The sequence below is a fragment of the Maniola jurtina genome, chromosome W, assembly GCF_905333055.1.
Source record: "Maniola jurtina chromosome W, ilManJurt1.1, whole genome shotgun sequence".
NCBI classification, from domain to species: Eukaryota; Metazoa; Arthropoda; class Insecta; order Lepidoptera; family Nymphalidae; genus Maniola; species Maniola jurtina.
Window position 1 is genome coordinate 773,555 of NC_060057.1, and position 19,506 is coordinate 793,060.

General features: G+C 35.6%; 1 protein-coding gene across 1 annotated transcript in view; it reads left to right on the forward strand.

Annotated features, from left to right (window-relative positions):
- The window catches only part of LOC123879874 (protein AF-10-like), a 182,595-nt gene that overhangs the window by 88,272 nt on the left and 74,817 nt on the right, over positions 1–19,506 (forward strand). Inside the window, exons 17-18 of the mRNA XM_045927759.1 lie at positions 7,394–7,450; positions 15,540–15,640. Of these exons, the coding sequence (XP_045783715.1) occupies positions 7,394–7,450; positions 15,540–15,640 (158 nt within the window). The remainder of the gene's footprint in view (positions 1–7,393; positions 7,451–15,539; positions 15,641–19,506) is intronic.

Sequence of the window (19,506 nt, forward strand, 5' to 3'; positions counted from 1 at the left end):
TGTCGTGGAGTTTCTTTGCCCTTTCTTCTCCACGACGAAACACCTTTGCGAAACGGGCGGTAGAGTCATCTTTAAATAAATAGATCTATGCTGAACAATACAATAAAATACAGATAGATCTATAAAGATTAAAGTGAGAAAGATATCTGAATAAACGACTAATTATTATTATTCAGCTTGGTTTGTTTTACTTATGTGTTTACTACCTACCCTCTCTTGGTAATTAATTAACTTTATCTATTGAAGTGAAAGTATAGATTAGGTTTTTAACTTATTTAATTTTAGAAAACAGTTTAGGATTCTTACTTTTACTAAATAATACAGTAGTTGCTTTGCTTGATTTTAATTGTTAAATGATTTAACATTTAGGCTTTACCTGACAAAATCATAGCTACCTACAAGTTTAAATAAAAGATAGATGATAACTTTTATTAGTCATCATTTAAGCCCACTCTGTAACCAAAAATCTAACATCAGAAGTGGGATTCGATAAGATCTTGTCTTAATACTAATACTTTTCAAATGCTTTCAGTAATCGTGGATGCGGCCTCTCCTCGAAGCGACAGGCTTCTGCCTGTCGTCAACGGCACTTGGTGCTGGTAATCCGAAGGCCAGAGAGCGATGGACAACCCTGTCGTCAGTGGCACTTGATGCTAGTTTGGCACCGCTAGTTAAAACGTTTCTCCATTGGTGAAATTCAATGCTACAGCTAAGTTCCAGTGTTCATTTTTTTTTAGTGAGGGTGGTTACAAATTTTTTAATTAATAAGACAAATCTAGATTAAGATAATTTTATTTAGATAATGGTAAATCTAGTTAGGCGTCAGATTGGCCGAGCGATTTATATAAAATGTATTTGTGAAATAATCACAATTATTATACTCTATCAAAGCAAAAAATAACAACAAAACAGTAAATTTGCTTTCGAGAATATATCATACCCATTTACTTTAGGTAAAAGTCTGAAGACAGTGTGAATTTTCAAAATTATGATTTACGAAACCTAAGCATAAAAAAAAAAACTATTTACTTTCTTTTCTCTTAAAGCAATTTAAATAATTTTTGACACTCAAGTGTTTTTTTTTGGGCTCTCTTCAACTTGCCTTAAACAAAAAAAAAAATATTCCCCTTAAATATAGTTTGATTTTTAATCTTACTAATAAAATATCCTCACTGTTTCTATATTTAGTATATAGATACCTAATGTTAATAAGTCTTCCTACTAATAGTAATACATCCATTTTATTTTGGAAATACCTACATTATAACATTTTATAATTTTATTTTTCTTGAGTTGTTTTGAAAGAGGAAGGAAGGATGAAATCACATACAATAACATAAAATAAAGACTATGTTTATTCACAATCTATGTTTTGTAACAACAAATAAAACAAATTCTATAATAATCCAATTTCGGTCTGACGTCTAGCTATCTTAGTTTTCATGGCAGTAACATTGACATTGAATCTTTGAATATTAATTGTGTTACGAATAACACAATCGTATTTATATATAATTTATTTTATATACGTCGGTACTTTGTTACGAATGACATCATTTTATATATATTTTTTTTCATGTCGGTATTTTGCTACCGCAGTTGATTTACTTTCACTGGCTACAATGTTCTATTTTCCTATGTACTTCGAGAGCGAAGTACTTATCAGAATGGCCGAATAAGAGATATAATATGCTAATAATTTATACTTTAAATGACAGAAAGAAGAAAAACAAGGAAGAAAAACAAAAAAAAAAAACAAAAAAAAAAAATCTTTTAGTGTCAAATGGTCAAACGGTCAAAAGATTAATAATCCCAAATGAGACAAGGACAAATAGAAAATTAGGTTAGTTAGTTCTGCTTGTACTAATCATTGCCAGTACTAATTCTTAACTTCTATTAATACTTTTTTTTAAGAAGTTTTTAGTCTGGTAATGTTAGACGTCTTGAACTTGACAAATACTAGTACTGTGATCTAGTACTTGTCTCTGGTACAAGCCCATATCTTTATGGGGGGCAGATCGTTAGGTAGGTAGGTGTTAGTTCTGCTTGTACTAATCATTACCAGTACTAATTCTTAACTTCTATTAATACATTTTTTTTAAGAAGTTTTTAGTCTGGTAATGTTAGACGTCTTGAATTTGACAAATACTAGTACTGTTATCTAGTACTTGTCTCTGGTACAAGCCCATATCTTTATGGGGGGCAGATCGTTAGGTAGGTAGGTGTTAGTTCTGCTTGTACTAATCATTGCCAGTACTAATTCTTAACTTCTATTAATACTTTTTTTTAAGAAGTTTTTAGTCTGGTAATGTTAGACGTCTTGAACTTGACAAATACTAGTACTGTGATCTAGTACTTGTCTCTGGTACAAGCCCATATCTTTATGGGGGGCAGATCGTTAGGTAGGTAGGTGTTAGTTTTGCTTGTACTAATCATTGCCAGTACTAATTCTTAACTTCTATTAATACTTTTTTTTAAGAAGTTTTTAGTCTGGTAATGTTAGACGTCTTGAACTTGACAAATGCTAGTACTGTGATCTAGTAATTGTCTTTGGTACAAGCCCATATTTTTATGGGGGGCAGATAGTTAGGTAGGTAGGTGTTAGTTCTGCTTGTACTAATCATTGCCAGTACTAATTCTTAACTTCTATTAATACTTTTTTTAAGAAGTTTTTAGTCTGGTAATGTTAGACGTCTTGAACTTGACAAATGCTAGTACTATGACCTAGTAATTGTCTCTGGTACAAGCCCATATTTTTATGGGGGGCAGATTGTTAGGTAGGTGTTAGTTAGTTCTGCTTGTACTAATCATTATCAGTACTAATTCTTAACTTCTCTTAACATTTCCTTTTTTTTAAAAAGAAGTTTTTGGTTTGATAATGTTAGACTTCTTGAACCTGACAAATGCTAGTACTGTGATCTAGTAATTGTCTCTGGTACAAACCCATAATATTTATGGGGGGCAGATAGTTAGGTAGTTTATTTAGGCTGCTGATGACCGCCCTGTTGCTCTACCGTTATGTTCCACTCAGCGGGAATAGGTATTTTGCAATAAAGGCCGGAGGCAGTAGTCTGCTGAGTTACTGACCCACTCGGTCTAGATCTTCACGCACAGCAGGTGAGAGGACTGAGAAGGGGTCTCTAACTAATAGGTTAGCTATTAGCTTACAGATTTTTTTTTTTAGCTTACAGATATATTTTTTTTGTAGCCTACAGATATATTTTTGGTAGCTTACAGATATTTTTTTTTAGCTTTTAGCTAGGCATTTTTCTTTTCTTTTCCTTTCTATCCCCTATGTACTTCGAGAGCGAAGTACTTGTCAGTCTGGCCGTGTCATATTAAGATAATTTTATGATGCTAGAGTCTATATTTATTATGCTAAAATTGACCCAATCATAAACTTGGATTCTGAATTAATATTTTAAACGGAAACATTATTATTCCGCGACAGTTTTACTGCCAATGTGCTGCCATCAAACAAGAGTATGATATTGTTATAATGTCTATTATTATTCATCATAGTTTAATTTGGTATCTAGGGATATGACAATATGTAAAATATTAAGATGCAAATTATCAATACATATCACTAGTTAATTTATTGTAAAATAAATACTGTCAATATACTAAGATTGACATGATACTACTGGATTTAACATATAACATACAGTAGTCAATAGTTATTATGTAAAATAAGGAATAAGAGAATATCTAAAATATTATGATGTTAATTATCAATACATGTCACTAATTATTAATTGTAAATTGAATACTGTCACTATACTAGGGTTGACATGATACCGCTGGATTTGGTATACAGTTGTCAATAGTTATTATGTGAAATAATATGTAAACCATCGATTTATTATGTAAATAATTATTATTGTCAAATTAACAATATGTAAACCATAAATATGTGTTGCTGATGATATTATTATGTTAAATTAAATATTGTGTTAGGTTGGTACATTGTACCAACCTTCAAATAAATATTAAGATGGACGTCACAGTGGATTCCCGCCTTGTTTGCGATGGCAGAGTTTATAAAAGGACCCTTACCTCGACGGAGGGGGTCATTCTGGTGTAATAATTCAGTCTACGACATTCTTGTGTAGTCTTGTGATATAATTCAAATAGTAAAGTCAGTCTGGTACAAACGGTGAAGTTCTTGATGCCAGAGCAAACAAGGGCGGCAGGTTATACCAAAGTTAAGTATTCTTATATTATTTTATTATAAATTGATATTGATATAATTGATAACTATTTGCTGGTTATAACTGATTGTTATAAATGTGTACCAAGTATGTTTTGTAACTATTTATTGTATGTTGTAATGGTTTTAAAAAGACGTGTGTCGTGGAGTTTCTTTGCCCTTTCTTCTCCACGACGAAACACCTTTGCGAAACGGGCGGTAGAGTCATCTTTAAATAAATAGATCTATGCTGAACAATACAATAAAATACAGATAGATCTATAAAGATTAAAGTGAGAAAGATATCTGAATAAACGACTAATTATTATTATTCAGCTTGGTTTGTTTTACTTATGTGTTTACTACCTACCCTCTCTTGGTAATTAATTAACTTTATCTATTGAAGTGAAAGTATAGATTAGGTTTTTAACTTATTTAATTTTAGAAAACAGTTTAGGATTCTTACTTTTACTAAATAATACAGTAGTTGCTTTGCTTGATTTTAATTGTTAAATGATTTAACATTTAGGCTTTACCTGACAAAATCATAGCTACCTACAAGTTTAAATAAAAGATAGATGATAACTTTTATTAGTCATCATTTAAGCCCACTCTGTAACCAAAAATCTAACACGCGCGTCCGTCCGGTATTGGTTGTTTCCTACGCGCCATGTTTTGTACGCGCGAGTTAGCACGAGTCTCTGTTGTACTTTTGTTTAAAATCTTAAGGTCAAGCAATAAGGCCTGTATTTCATTGGTGTACATTCGGTTCTAGTCGGCGTTAGGTTGCGAATTATGCCGATGCTATTTATAAAAGTGGTAGTGTTGCACTAATTATTATTTATGTGTGTATATTCCGCTTTTCGTGTGCATGTAGCTTCATCATACTACTATAGACCTTTTCCTGTAGGATTAGTAGAAGATTATACATCTCACCAACATCGATAGAAATCGACAGTCGAAACACTGCAGCGTTAAAATAAAATGGGCTTTAACTTCATTGTTTTAAAGCTCAAGTTCGTCCGTACATGTAACTAGCGCTCCAAGCGGAAACATTACAAATTAAAGTCGGTGGTACTGAATTTTGACTTTGAATTGGTGAACTTTAGGTTCATTTTACTCTGGCGATATTGTGTTTCAAGGGTCGAATTCTTTCAAGGTTGGTGAGATGCAAAACATACTAAGCATACGGAAGAGGCCAATTCGTCGCGAATCGTTTCACGCGTACCTACGTCGCGTCCAGAAAGAGCGTGTTTTGCTGTTCCATTGCCCTTGATACATATTACATACGTGCACTCGCTTTGAAGATTGTGCGTAAACTGGATGCAACCAAGAATTCTCTATTCCCTATCTGCGGAAAGAAGTTAGTATAGCGCTCTCTCTGTCACATAGTCCCATACACATGATAGAGGCAAAAATCTTAGTGGGCGTTGACCATTTTGTGTCACCAATCTACTGCAGATGATTAACGCGCGTAGTTGAAATACGCGCGACAATGCTTGTAAATATATCGTAATTTGAAATATAGAAAACTAACAAATTATTTATTAATGTAGCTGCATGCATCAACGAAAGATGGATTTAAAATTATTGCAGGTTGAGGGTGAAGAAGGTTCAGTCCAGTATTTTTCATAATTTGAGTAAAGTGCTCAATCTATCTCATCTTTGGATGCACTAAGATCTTTAAAATAGATAATTGACTATGGAAAACGAATAATGCTAGAATAAGTATGTACCGTTTAGTACATTTTTGATTACTCATTACAATTTGCGCAAGTTTACTTGGCCAAAAAATTTTTGAGAGTATCTTCAGGATACTTTCAATATTCTTCAGAATTTCGTATCTTCAAGATACTCTCAATATTCTTCGAATTTCGGACCAACAAGTCCACTCTCGAAGAACTCAGCATCAAGCAGCGTTTATACAGTACCCGGCAAACAACTTGAGCAATGACCCGATTGGATGGCCAATGGCGCGTGCACGCCATTGGTTGATCAGTCAGTGCGGGTGCATGCGATTGGTTGATACGTCGACTTTCGCTTTCTGGATTCGCCATAACTTTCTCCTATGCTCTTCAGATTGAAGTTGTTTGCCGGGCACTATACTCTACTGTGTAGGCTTGCATTCTCACTTTCTTTGGTTACATATCGCGACGATGTCTCCTTTGAACGTCTTATAGTTCAAGGGAGAGTAGGAAGCACGAGAGCATGTGTAAATGGCCCACGAGATGAGATGGACAGAAATTCCAATAGCTGCATCTGTATTGACGCTTTTGCTTTATCAGTCACTCTTAGCACGCGTCCATTGTTCAGCTAAGTAAGATTGCGCGTATTGTAAGATAGTTGTAACATTAGTTATAGTCCGTATAAAATGACTTCTCACGCGCCATTATAGAACTGTCATGTCATGTCAAAGCTTCACCTTCAAAATAAGGATTAAAATCGTACTTTTGACATGATATTTGACACAAAGTTAATATGGCGCGTGAGAAGTCATTTTTTACGTATTACACATAGTTTTGACATCTAAGTAGCATAATGGTAACACCTAATATCAGTTGGTCAGGGCTCGGCATATATACATACAGCGGTGCTCCCCTCCACGGCACTTATCTATACTTCTATACTAATATTATAAAGAGGAAACCTTTGTATTTTTGTATGTTTGTATTGAATAGGCTCAAAAACTACTGGACCGATTTCAAAATTTCTTTTACCATTACTTAGAGGGATTCTTCCGAATCCGTATAGGCTATATTTTATCCCGGAAAATAGAAAAAATAAATGTCCACCCGTGCGAAGCCGGGGCGGGTCGCTAGTCTGTAATGAACAGAGAGATAAGAAATAAAAGTGTTCACGATAGAAAGGGAGACGTCTATTGAATTTCGGCCGCAGCGCTGTCCGAGCTGAAATACACTCTATTTCGTCGTATCATGACTCGTATTTGTTTGAACGTATTTGTGAGCCTTCTGTACCTGTAAATTTGAGTAATATGTGCTAAGGTCGGACCGCATTACAGCAGCGCTGCGCAGCCTGCACAAAGCTTCAGCATATTATTCCAATCATTTCGTATGGTGGATGTCGTACTAGAGCGGTGCATCGCGACACGGAGAATATTTTGACGCGAAGCGCCGCTGTAATGTGGCCCGGCCTTAATACCTACATAAGCTACATAGATATATGCCAATGGTGTTTCCTCAGATTCCGCTGCCTTCTGAGATGCCCTCGCCTCATATTTTCCACCAGCCACACAAACAGGTGAGTTTAGCGTAAAATACAAGGTCTTTCGCTGAGAGGGTTTTATTTTTCAGTACCTCAAAGCTCTTCATTCGCGATTAGGCAATGCCCTTGCGGCGTCTGAGCCTCCTGCCAAGTATAACTTGAATATCTTCAAGGCAAGAATGAATAGGCATCTTCTAGACACGCTCTAACCTAGACCGCATCATTGCTCTGTTTCTTAATTGTCGTCAAGCGCAAGCCTATCTCACAATAAAAGGTTACATTTCACAAAATCCAGCATTTTGTGAAATGTAACTTTTTAATATACTAAGGCCCTTGTGACATTTTTTAATTAACATAAACTGTGCGTAAATCTATCACTTACTGCAATTTCACCTGGTGGTAAGTGATGATGCAGCCTAAGATCGAGAGAATAACAAAGTCGCTTTCCGCCGTCTGTCCCTCTGTACGCTTAGATCTAAATCTCGCTTTAAACTATCCCACGGCTTTTAATGCGGTGTTCATCAATAAAGTCGGGGTAAATCAAGCCAACTGGAGAGCTTTTACCGGAAATGCTGTCTTATTCTTTTGAAATACAGGGTGTGACCAGAACGCTAGCAAAAATGAAGACAAGTGATAGTACTGAAGATCACTGATAAGATGCCATAAAAAACTATGAAAAAAATTTAAAAAGTACTGTATTTTTTAAAAGGTCACAATATATTGCAAATAAAACATCTGACTGACGCTAGTGGTCAACGAACGTTCCTAAATAGGTCACTCGAGGTCAATGCCGCGTCATGGGTGGGACATTGACCGAGTTTTGCACGCTATATGAGGATTTGAAAAATACTAAATCACTAAAACTACAAGTGGCAAATGGTTATTGGCATTAGTTAGCAATGGCAAATAGTACTATAATAATAACGCTAAGGTTTTGCTAGCGTTCTGGTTACACCCTGCATAACAAAATAACCACACTGACCCCTAAGCTGACACCACATTTATTATCTAAGTACATATAACACCCGCGCGAAACCGGAGCGGGCTGTTAGTAAAGTGTAAAGTGTCGTGTCAGACATAAATATTAGGATTACAGCAAGATTACGAAGCATAAGCTAAGGTTACAAACCACTTCCTATGGTGATAAAAGCTTACACACTAGGTACCATTCAAACTCTCGTATGGAGGTCGAATATGTGAATCAAATTTCTGAGTCCTGAATTCCTGCTTCTTTAGAGAGAGGGCGGGTAGTGCATATCGTTGTGCCATACAGATTTGAACTAATGAAATTATTTTACTTAGACCACAAAATTAATACAGAAAAAAACATACAAAGCAAATATATATATATTAGTGTGATAGGCAGGTACAATTTGACGACCTTTTCGCTACCTAGCGATCTCTTTCAGGCAACCAAAGAATTTGTCTGTTTATTTAGACGGATCATAGCGAAAAGCTTGTGGATCCTAGTATAATGTATATCACACATGTAGACACCAAACCCGAACACTTATGCGAACTGCGTTGCAAATGGTACGAACCTCGAAATTCTTAAAATACCACTCGGCATACGTTTCATTTATACTTGTGAAGTGCGTACTGTTTTATAATTACTACTATAATATGCGACGGGTTGAGATGGCAATCAGGGTATGAGTCGGGGGGACGCGCCGCATATCCGCCACGTCACCCGCAGAGAGTTAGCGCGGGTGTGAGGGGCGTCCCCACCACGGTTGCCATCTCAACCTGTCGCCAACTACTATGTAATTTTTAATCAGATTCATATATTCATTTGAATGACACGAACCAAGTCGTGGTTAAAAGCTTGACTATATTTAGATATTTATACAGGGTTACTGGTAATATGTCGGCAATCCGTTAAGGGGGTGTGGGCGAAGTAATTTGCAACCAAATGACCCCTTATGACCCCTAGGCAAATGTCAACCATTTTCGAGTAATTTGACTTTTTGTGTTTTTTAGAAAAATTTGAGGTATGCAACTTTGAAAATTTATAAAAAAAAAACCAATGCATGAATTTTTTTATTATTATTATTATTTGCTTGCTAACACTTCAATACATAATAATCAACCATAAAATGACACTTATCTTTAATAGTTTTCAAATCACAGCTACAAATCTGTACAAGTTTCATAATTTACACCAGGTGGTCTGACAAAAATGGTCGATTTATGTAAAAAATTACTGAAGAACTTTATCGGCAGAACACATGAAAAACATGTACAACTTCTCAGCTACCCAACGAGATACAATATGGTACCAGAAATCAGAAAATGGCCGAAAAAAAATACAATTATTGTTAAAAAGACAAAATCGTCTGCAATCAAAAATTACAATAATCGTTTAGAAAGTTTAAAATAATTACGTAGATAAGTTACACTAAGCCATTAAAACTAAATTCTAAAGTTCATTTTCAAAATGTGACCCTCTATTTCTTATGCACAGGCGCATTCTTTTTCTTAATTGAGATTTTACTACATTACTTGTCAAATTGGTTCTTATTGAATTAGCTGCATTTATTATTCCAATTTTCAATTCTTCGACTGATGGCACTGGTGAGACATCGTACACTAGGCTCTTCATATTATGTCCCCAGACATAATAGTCCATAGGTGTCAGGTCTGGACATCTTGCTGGCCAAGGAATTGGGCCTCCTCTGCCTATCCATCGATTGGGAAAATTAGTGTCTAACCATTGCCGAACTGTTATTCTCCAGTGTGCTGGACATCTATCGTGCTGGAATCTCATTCCTCTTCTTATTTCCAGAGGTACGTTTTCTAATAATGCAAATAAATGCGCAAATTATGAAACATTTTAAATGTCTTATCTTTTAAGTCTAAGAATTTATAAATACAATACAATTAAATAAGTTAAGGATCCCACCCTTCACCTAATGTTATTGTACTTGCCAGTGCTTTAATTATTATCCTATTCTCTGAAAAATGTTAGGCAAATCTGGCTATTTATGCCTTTGTTTTTTCTATCCAGTCACTAGATAATGTTTTTAAGCTCTTCTTATCCGAGAGCGCTGATTGGTGCACGTGTTCACACAAAGGATTAAAAATGTCATTCTTGGAACTCTCATTATTTTTGGAGTGTTATTTTTAGAGTTTTATACTTCGAAAATTAATTGTAAGATTAATTTATAACTCATTACTCATCCTAAATAAGAAATAAGAGTATTACCATAAAATTCGACGTTGAGATATTATTTCGTATTCTTAAGACGATTTCATTTTTTTCACAATAATTGCATTTTTTTCGGCCAATTTCTAATTTCTGGTACCATATTGTATCTCGTTGGATAGCTGAGAAGTTGTACATGTTTTTTATGTGTTCTGCCGATAAAGTTCTTTAGTAATTTTTTACATAAATCGACCATTTTTGTCAGACCACCTGGCGTAAATTATGAAACTTGCACAGATTTGTAGCTGTGATTTAAAAACTATTAAAGATAAGTATCATTTTATGGTTGATTATTATGTATTGAAGTGTTAGCAAGCAAATATTAATAAAAATAAAAAAAAATCATGCATTGGTTTTTTTTTATAAATTTTCAAAGTTGCATACCTCAAATTCTTCTAAAAAACACAAAAAGTCAAATTACTCGAAAATGGTTGACATTTGCCTAGGGGTCATAAGGGGTCATTTGGTTGCAAATTACTTCGCCTACACCCCCTTAACAGATTGCCGACATATTACCAGTAACCCTGTATATTAAAAGAGAAGGAAGTTAATAAGAACGGATTTTTGAAAATTCAACCCCTAAGTGGGTATATCTAATAGGGGTTTGAAATTTCTGTAGTCCACGCAGACGAAGTCGGGGCTTAAGCTAGTAATTAATAAGAACAATCCATTACGAACAATCCAATACGCATTCGTACGCCTTTCGCACAAAGGCCTTTCGCTGCCGAGTTCCATTGCGTAATATAGTAGGTAGGCGTAATACCTCAAAAATAGAATTGTTCACTCATAAATTATAGGTATTTATACTTTTTAAAATTCCTATGACAAACAAAGGGCACTGGAACAATAAAAACCTTGTACATCTCATTGCATCTCATTTGACTTTCCGAGAATCGTTATCTATAGTGTAAAGAGCGCCAGGCAAAGCCAAACATTGCGATTTACCTGCGAGTTGCACCCCTGTCTCGAGTCTCGACCCAACCCCTAGCTACCTGATGCGCGCGCGCCATTTGTAATCTTCCATTCAGATGCTATGCTAAACAGAAACTTTACACTTTAAAGCTATCCGGCTCGCAGTCGGCCTACTGTGCCGGTTTCAGCAACATCTGTCGCAAGGGGGCTAGTCTTTTTAACATATTGACAACAGAATCTTGTATTATATTATTATACTCTAGTGCACGGCAAACAGACCCCTATCGTGATGAGCTCTAGTGCGTGAATCCCTTGGATTTACTATAGAGATATTATAAAATGGTGAGTCGCAATTACAATTATTATCAACCGCAGACTAAAGATAGACGTAAAGTGATCGGACATTTGGTAAGAGTGAAGCCTGTTGTGTTTGTGTCAAGCACTTATAGGGATATGATAGATCCTTGAATATTAATAGAGTTGCAAATAAATTATTGAAAAGTATACCTGATAAAATAATCTGGTTCTTTTCTTGGCTCTGAGCGTGTATCAATTTTAACGTACTGAATAACTTTTCGTTTATTTTGCGTTTTAATGTATTGATAGTCGATGATATCACTTCGTAAATTTTGTATTTGTTCAACTTGAATCACCAGCAACGAATATATATGTCGTAGAGTCAATATTAAAAAGAGGTTTTAATGTCATAGACTCCGTGAAAAGTAACGTTACGTGAAGAACGCAGCCATATTTGTTTAGCTGTCATTGTCAGAGTTGGATTTTGATCGGCACGCGTTGCTGTGTTCAGAATTCACTCTCGCATTTTTATTATCAGAAATCGAGCTATATTATTATCAGAATATTAGTGTAGCGATTTTCGATTCATTCTTGTGCTGGCTTCGGTCCGAGTAGGTTCTCAGTAGATACGGTGTGTGAGTGTCGTACTGTAGGTTTTAGAGTAGTGGTTACCTAAAGTGGTGCTGGTGGTTGAACGAGTTGTTATTGTGGTGATTAGGTTAGATGGTTGGTTTGGGACCGGTGTAGGAGTGGAGGAGCCGGTCTAGGTAGGTTAGGTTAGGTTTACCTAGTTACGCTGGAAGTTGTCACGTACAGTAAGTGAGAGTTATCATGTTTGTAGTTGCGGGTAGTTCAATATCACTTGATAGTCCAAGAATATCGTTAGTACGCCCACGAAAGCTCGGTTAATCTAAAGGTTGCTATCCTGACATATCCGCTTAGTTATTATCCAGGTTTACTAGTGGTTAGATCATGCTTCAATCTTAATAATCATCAGAAGCGCCTACAAAGTAATAAAAAAGTGAAAATATGCCCACGATAACCTGATAACACCCTCGGCCTCCGTTATATATTTTTTCTTTTTAATTACTCTACTGTTTTTTATTTTGATTGAAAAGTAATAAAAATGTGAAAAACGGGCACAATAAATAGACCATAATTAATGATTCTAAATTTGAGATGACAGATTTATGAATGTACAGTTACAAAATATATTAGGTAGACATATCTTATTTTTCCTTTAGTCTGTGCTATCCTTATCAAATGTTTCAATAGTGCTTACTGCTCACGGTTTCGAAAACTCTACCCCAGCGTTTAGGTTGTATAGTCAGCTTATTTTTATCAGTTTGTCCGCACGTGTTTGAATATTTTTCCATCTAACTTTTTTGTTTAGTCTATGTTATCAACAGCGTAAAGCTGCGTTGACACGGTACGAGGACGCTCGAACCGAGCGTACTGGTACGAATTAACTATATAGGAGCATACACGGATAGTGATTTACGCTACCGAGATTATTTCTATCTCTCTGTTCATTTTTGAGATCTAAAGATGTCAGATCATATCACATAGATTTTTCGGTACGTACGAAAGCAGATATTTGATAGAACATTTAAAAGAAAGAAAAAAGAAAATTACGGTAAAAAAGTCGAATTTGGAAGCGTAACTGGATTTATTTCATTACCTACATACCTACCTTTTGGAGCGATTTCCATTTCAATTCATTGTATTTTTATAAACAGACTAGCTTAAGCCCGTGAGTTCATTCACGTAAAACAAATCCCGTAGGAATTCATTGATTGTCCGAAATAAAAAGTACTTCAGGTCTTTACTATACCCAGGCAAAAAAAAAAAAAAACAGAACACACTTTGCATTTGTAATATGGATAATGATCCTAGTGGACTCGTAAAAATAGAGCGCGGTCCGAGCTAACTATGATCGGACGACATCGTCCGAGTGCACTTGGGTTGCTAGTTGCTATCCGAGTATACTCGGTCGGAGCATCGTCGTACCGTGTCAACGCAGCTTAACTGTCGTTCGTTTCGTTCGCGGTCTCAAGCACTTGGTTTAAAGTTCCGACTCGGTTAGGTTCTCGCATGCGCGTATTTTCGTTCAGCATGTGTTCATGTGCTAAACTTGCACGTGTTGCTTTCTGTTAAATACAAACAACGCTACTCGGACTACAATACTGCTAATATTAAAACACGAAAGTGTGTCTGTTGGTCAGTTCTTTCGATAATACCGCAACGGAGCAACGGATCGACTTGTTTTTTGCTTGGATATAGTTAAAGTCCTTTAGAGTGATATGGATTACTTTTCATCCCGAAAAATTAAAGAATTTTCACTAGTTTTTTATTTAAATTTAATCCACGTGGATCATAATAATTACTTAGCATGTGAATTAGTTGTTGATATTCAGTGGTAAATTGTAATATTGTTATTATATTTTAGTGAGGATAAACATGCTTAAATTATTAATTTTCCCTGTCGATTTGTTAATTTTTTCGTTACAGTACTGATATTAGTTTAATTTCAATTTGCCTGAATCTAAAGTCTATTTATATAGTTTTATTCAATCGGCTCATAGTGACTAGTAACTGTTTCGTTGGTTAAGTGACCTTCATACACACGTGCGATTGGATGGGTTCGCGAAACTATAGGGTTTGAACCTTGAGTTTAATTGACGGTATTTCGCAAGTTATGGTGTGGATATCTGTATGAGTTATTGACATGATGATGTTATTTCAGTATTGATTCTGGAGGTAAGATGTCAGTCATTCTGTATTTATCTCATCTTAATCATCATTAGCTTACGCCCGCGACTTCGTCCGCGTGGACTTCGAAACTCTTATGTTAACCCCTTAGGGGGAATTTTCTAAAATCCTTTGTTAGCGGATGTCTACGTCATAATCGTTATCTGCATACCAAATTCCAGCCTGATCCGTCCAGTAGTTTGAGCGTTGACAGATCAGTTAGTTAGCTTTCCTTTTATATATTTAGATTAGCCTGTGGATGTCCACTGTTGGACATAGGCCTTTCCTAATGAGCGCCATCATACTCGGTCCTCAGCCTGCCTCATCCAGCCGCTTCCCGCCAGCCTCTTTTTATCGTCCGTCAATTGTGCTGGAGGGCGTCCCACACTATTTTTGCTTATACGTGGTTTCCCTCAAGGACTTTCCGGCTCCAACGGCCGTCGCCCTTGCGATCTCGTAGGTATGGCCTGTCTACTGCTACGGCATGCTAATAGCTTGTGCTATATCAGTGACCTTGATTCTCTTGCGAATCGACCCATTTCGGATCTTAGTTAGACCATTTGTCAGTGTCCACGTTTTAGCACTATTCAAAATTAAAAAATAAAATTACTCGACTCGATCACTCGACTATGTCAATTAAACTAAAGTTCGCGAAATGGCAATCGGGGTGGGGACGCCCTGCACACCCGCACGAACCCGGTGCGGGATAACGCAGGTTTATAAACTACTTTATAAATCGTTGTTTTCGGTTGTTTTCGGTATTTGTTATTTAAATACAGTACATGGTACGTAATATACCGAAATTCAAAATTTCACATTCTTAACTAGTTTAGTTTTTGAAATAGACCTCGTTACATAAATGATCACATCATTTTTGTATGGGAAATAATTTATCTCTGGTAACATTAAGAAACGTCATAATTCTACCGAATTTAAAATACATAGTATTTGTTGTTGCAGACGGCGATGGAGCCGAGTCACTCGCCGCACGGCGTGGGCGGGCGCAGCGCTTGGGGCGGCCTGAACGTCGCCTACGAGATGCAGGACGCCAGCAAACCTGGGCAAGTATCATCTTCATTCTTGACAGAGTTTCAGTAAATAAATAATAAATTTATTTCATACCAGGGTCACACACATGAACACACGCGCACTCGCACACACGCATATGCACATCCACACCCATACCCACCCACCCACACACATCCAAACACGCGTGCACCCACCCACCCACAAACACATCCACGGACGCGCGCACACGCACACGTTCATCCGTACCTTACCCCCCCCCCCCCCCTACACACACCCACCCACAAACACACCCACCCACACACATCCAACTTTAATCAGTTTTTTAGTGAGCTGGCGTTCTTATTTATTTATATTTACTATTTATTAAGCCTATTTATTCATTAATAGTATTTACATAGTTTCTAAATCTATACTAATGTCCATTCTATTATATGTATTTGTTAGTATGCTAATCAATGTGGCTTGTGTGCGCTGGCGTTCTTAGTAATAATTAAAACTGTTACTTCTCAACATGCAACATTTCCTACATTACTACAACTTACATACTTAACCTAAAAACAATAAACAAAACTTAGAATAGAATCATAAATGTTTATTTTCATTTAATTTATAAGTGTATTTATGACTTTTACTGTGAATGTATATGCTGGTGCTATATCATTTTTGATTATATTCGGTTAAAGTATCATAATTATTATGATATTTTTAAAATGTTTATCTGGGCTCACATTTTTAAATCTTGATTTTGAAATGAAAAATAATGACTAAAGCGTGAAACAAATTATGAGACGCGTCCGCAAGCCGCAACTGCTGTGTGCCCAGGTATTTGGAACATATCACTTCGACTTGCTTCCATCAGACCTACTGCACCGTTCAGTATGTAGGGGAGAGTGTGGATGAAAGAGCCAGTTTTGAATAGTGTAAAAAAAAACACACTTTTACTATATTATTTTCAAATGAAACTAGGTTTTCTTATAATCACTTTAATTGGCAATGTTATAAAATAAAAATAAAGAGGATAACAACGCTGATAATCTCTTATATAAATAGTTTAAAAAAAAAAGGAAATCGGCTCTTTCATAGCAGCAGGTCAATGAAAGAGCCACCATGTGTTATGAAAGAGCCGATACCTACTTTTGAGGTACTAAACGGTTTTTTATCAATTAAAATTATGTTAAGTATTTAAAATCAGATTAATACTAAGCTTACTTTAGTAATTCTATGAAAATCACAATTTTTAAACAGTCTCAGTAATAATTAAACATTGTCTTAAGCAACAATTAAAACTTTTGAACAAAAATTAAATAATTAATAAAAATTTGTCTAAAAACATAAAATAGAGCCCTTTTTCGTATTCTTACTCTGTAACTTAAAAAATAAAAACAATATAAAAACAATTTAAAATTAAAAACATTTTTGGCAGAAGAAATTAATCACCCTTTTGTGGCCACACGATAACGCTAACGCTGTTCTATTTATGGACTGATTTCCAGCAAGCACTTCTTTTACAGCCTCTTCTATTGCAGCAGTTGTGGGCCTTACCTGTTTTTTAGCTGTTGACGCTTGCGAAGACATATCTTTTTATTCTGAAACATATATCATATAATAATGAAATAACTAAAATTAAAAATTTTGGACACCCCCGACCTCTATAAATATAACTGGTAGAGAATGCCATTAGGCATTAAGTCCACCTTTTGTTTTTTTTGTATTTTGTGCAATAAAGATTAAATAAATAAATAAATAAATTATAGCTAAGAACAATCTCTATCACATCAGTTATCAAACAAAAAAAAGAACCATCAGAATTAGTCCATTGGTTTAGGATCTACGTGGCCATAGACACACACACACACACACACACACACACACACAGAGACAGACACACAGACACACACGTCAAACTTATAACACCCCTCTTTTTTCGTCGGGGGTTAATTAAAACTAAACGATGTATTGAATGAGCCAGTTTTCGTGTCATGAAAGAGGCGGCTCTTTCAAAGCATAAATAACTGGCTCTTTCAAAACACGACGCTTTTAAAAATATAACTTCAAAAAAAAGGCACTATACCAGAACGCTGATCTGATATTATTTATGCAAAACAAGGGCAAATATATAGACGCCAATACTGTATATCAGTTTTGTCAACTTATGCAATACCCTTTTTGAAAAAAAAGATGAAAGAAACACAAAGAAACTTACTTTTTGGCTTCCGAATTTTCGTAACAGTCCTGTGAGGCCATTTGTTGTCGTAGAACTGTCAAATGTTTGTGGGTAACAGCTATCCAGTGTTGCCATTTAAGGAGTAAAATTAAACTTTGGTAGAATATCGATAAGTAATGGAAAATCACATCGGCTCTTTCAAAGCCTGGCTCTTTCATGCACACTCTCCCCTATCTCTGCATATGTACTATATATTATTCAAATACCTATAAGTCGCGGCTATCAACTGCGTCCTATAATTTGGTTTCTCGTAAAAGACACATTTGTGGTGGTGCGTATAGTTTTAAACTGCATGGCTCAGTGAGCGCGTGCGCGATTTTTAGGGTTCCGTATCTCAAAAGGAAAAACGGAACCCTTATGGGATCACTTTGTTGTCTGTCTGTCTGTCTGTCCGTCCGTGCGTCCGTCGTGTCTGTCAAGAAAACATATAGAGTGCTTTCCGTTGACCTAGAATCATGAAATTTGACAGGTAGGTAGGTCTTATAGCACAAGTAAAGGAATAAATCCGAAAACCGTGAATTTGTGGTTACATTATTAAAAAATAATTAAAAATGTGTTTAAATTTTCAAAGTAAAATAACAATACCAAGTGGGGTATCTTATAAAAGGGCTTTACCTGTACATTCTAAAACAGATTTTTATATATTTTTATGCATAATAGTTTTTGATTTATCGAGCAAAATGTCAAAAAATACCCGAGTACGGAACCCTCGGTGCGCGAGTTCGACTCGCACTTGGCCGGGTTTTTCATAGGAATTGACATCATACTCATTTTTAATCTGCGGCCATACATAAGATTTTAAAAATTCCGTGGTGACTCTAACTTTTATGACTAGTAATTAGTAGCCTATGTTAGTCTTCAGAATGCAAGGTTTAAAATTAAAAATCAGCACTTGTAAAAGTTTACTTGAATAAAAATATATTCAATTCTACTATTTATTTATATTTATTTAAACCAAAGTCCATTGCTGTGCGTTGTTTGTCAGTCGTTCAGTTACAAACCTGTTCTATATATATATATATATATATATATATATATATATATATATATATATATATATATATATATATTACTAGACCGGAACCGGAAAAAACCCTCCGGTTCCGGTCTAGTAACAGTAAACACGTACGTCAGTGAGCTCCACCGATAATAATTCCAAAATTCGAACAAAAATAACCAAACGACCACACAATAGCGTTTACATTTCGCGGAAAACAGCAAAGTTTGTGATCAAGAAGAAATCGCGGTGCAAAAGTAGTGTTAAAGTGAAAACAACCGACATAATTATTAAAAACCTAACCTATAAATTACACAGAGAAAACCAGTGACATAATTTGACAAATTATATGACAGTTCATCTGGCATCATAGACTATGGACTAAACTTCCGTCAATGGTACCAACCTTGTAATAATAGTCACCAGTACTGACGGGTAACTTTAGAATATCAAATATTTATAGAGTGCAGTTGCTAGTAAACAATTATTGACTCACCCACTTGTCTAAGAAGTTGAAATAAAAAAATATGGATAAAAGTATGGAACTACTGCTCTCAAAATTGGAAGAAAAACTTAATCAACAAACTACGATTATATCCACCGAAGTCACAAAAAACGTAATGCAGGCGCTAGACGAGAAAATGAAATCACTGCTAGAGGAAAATAATGCTTTGAAA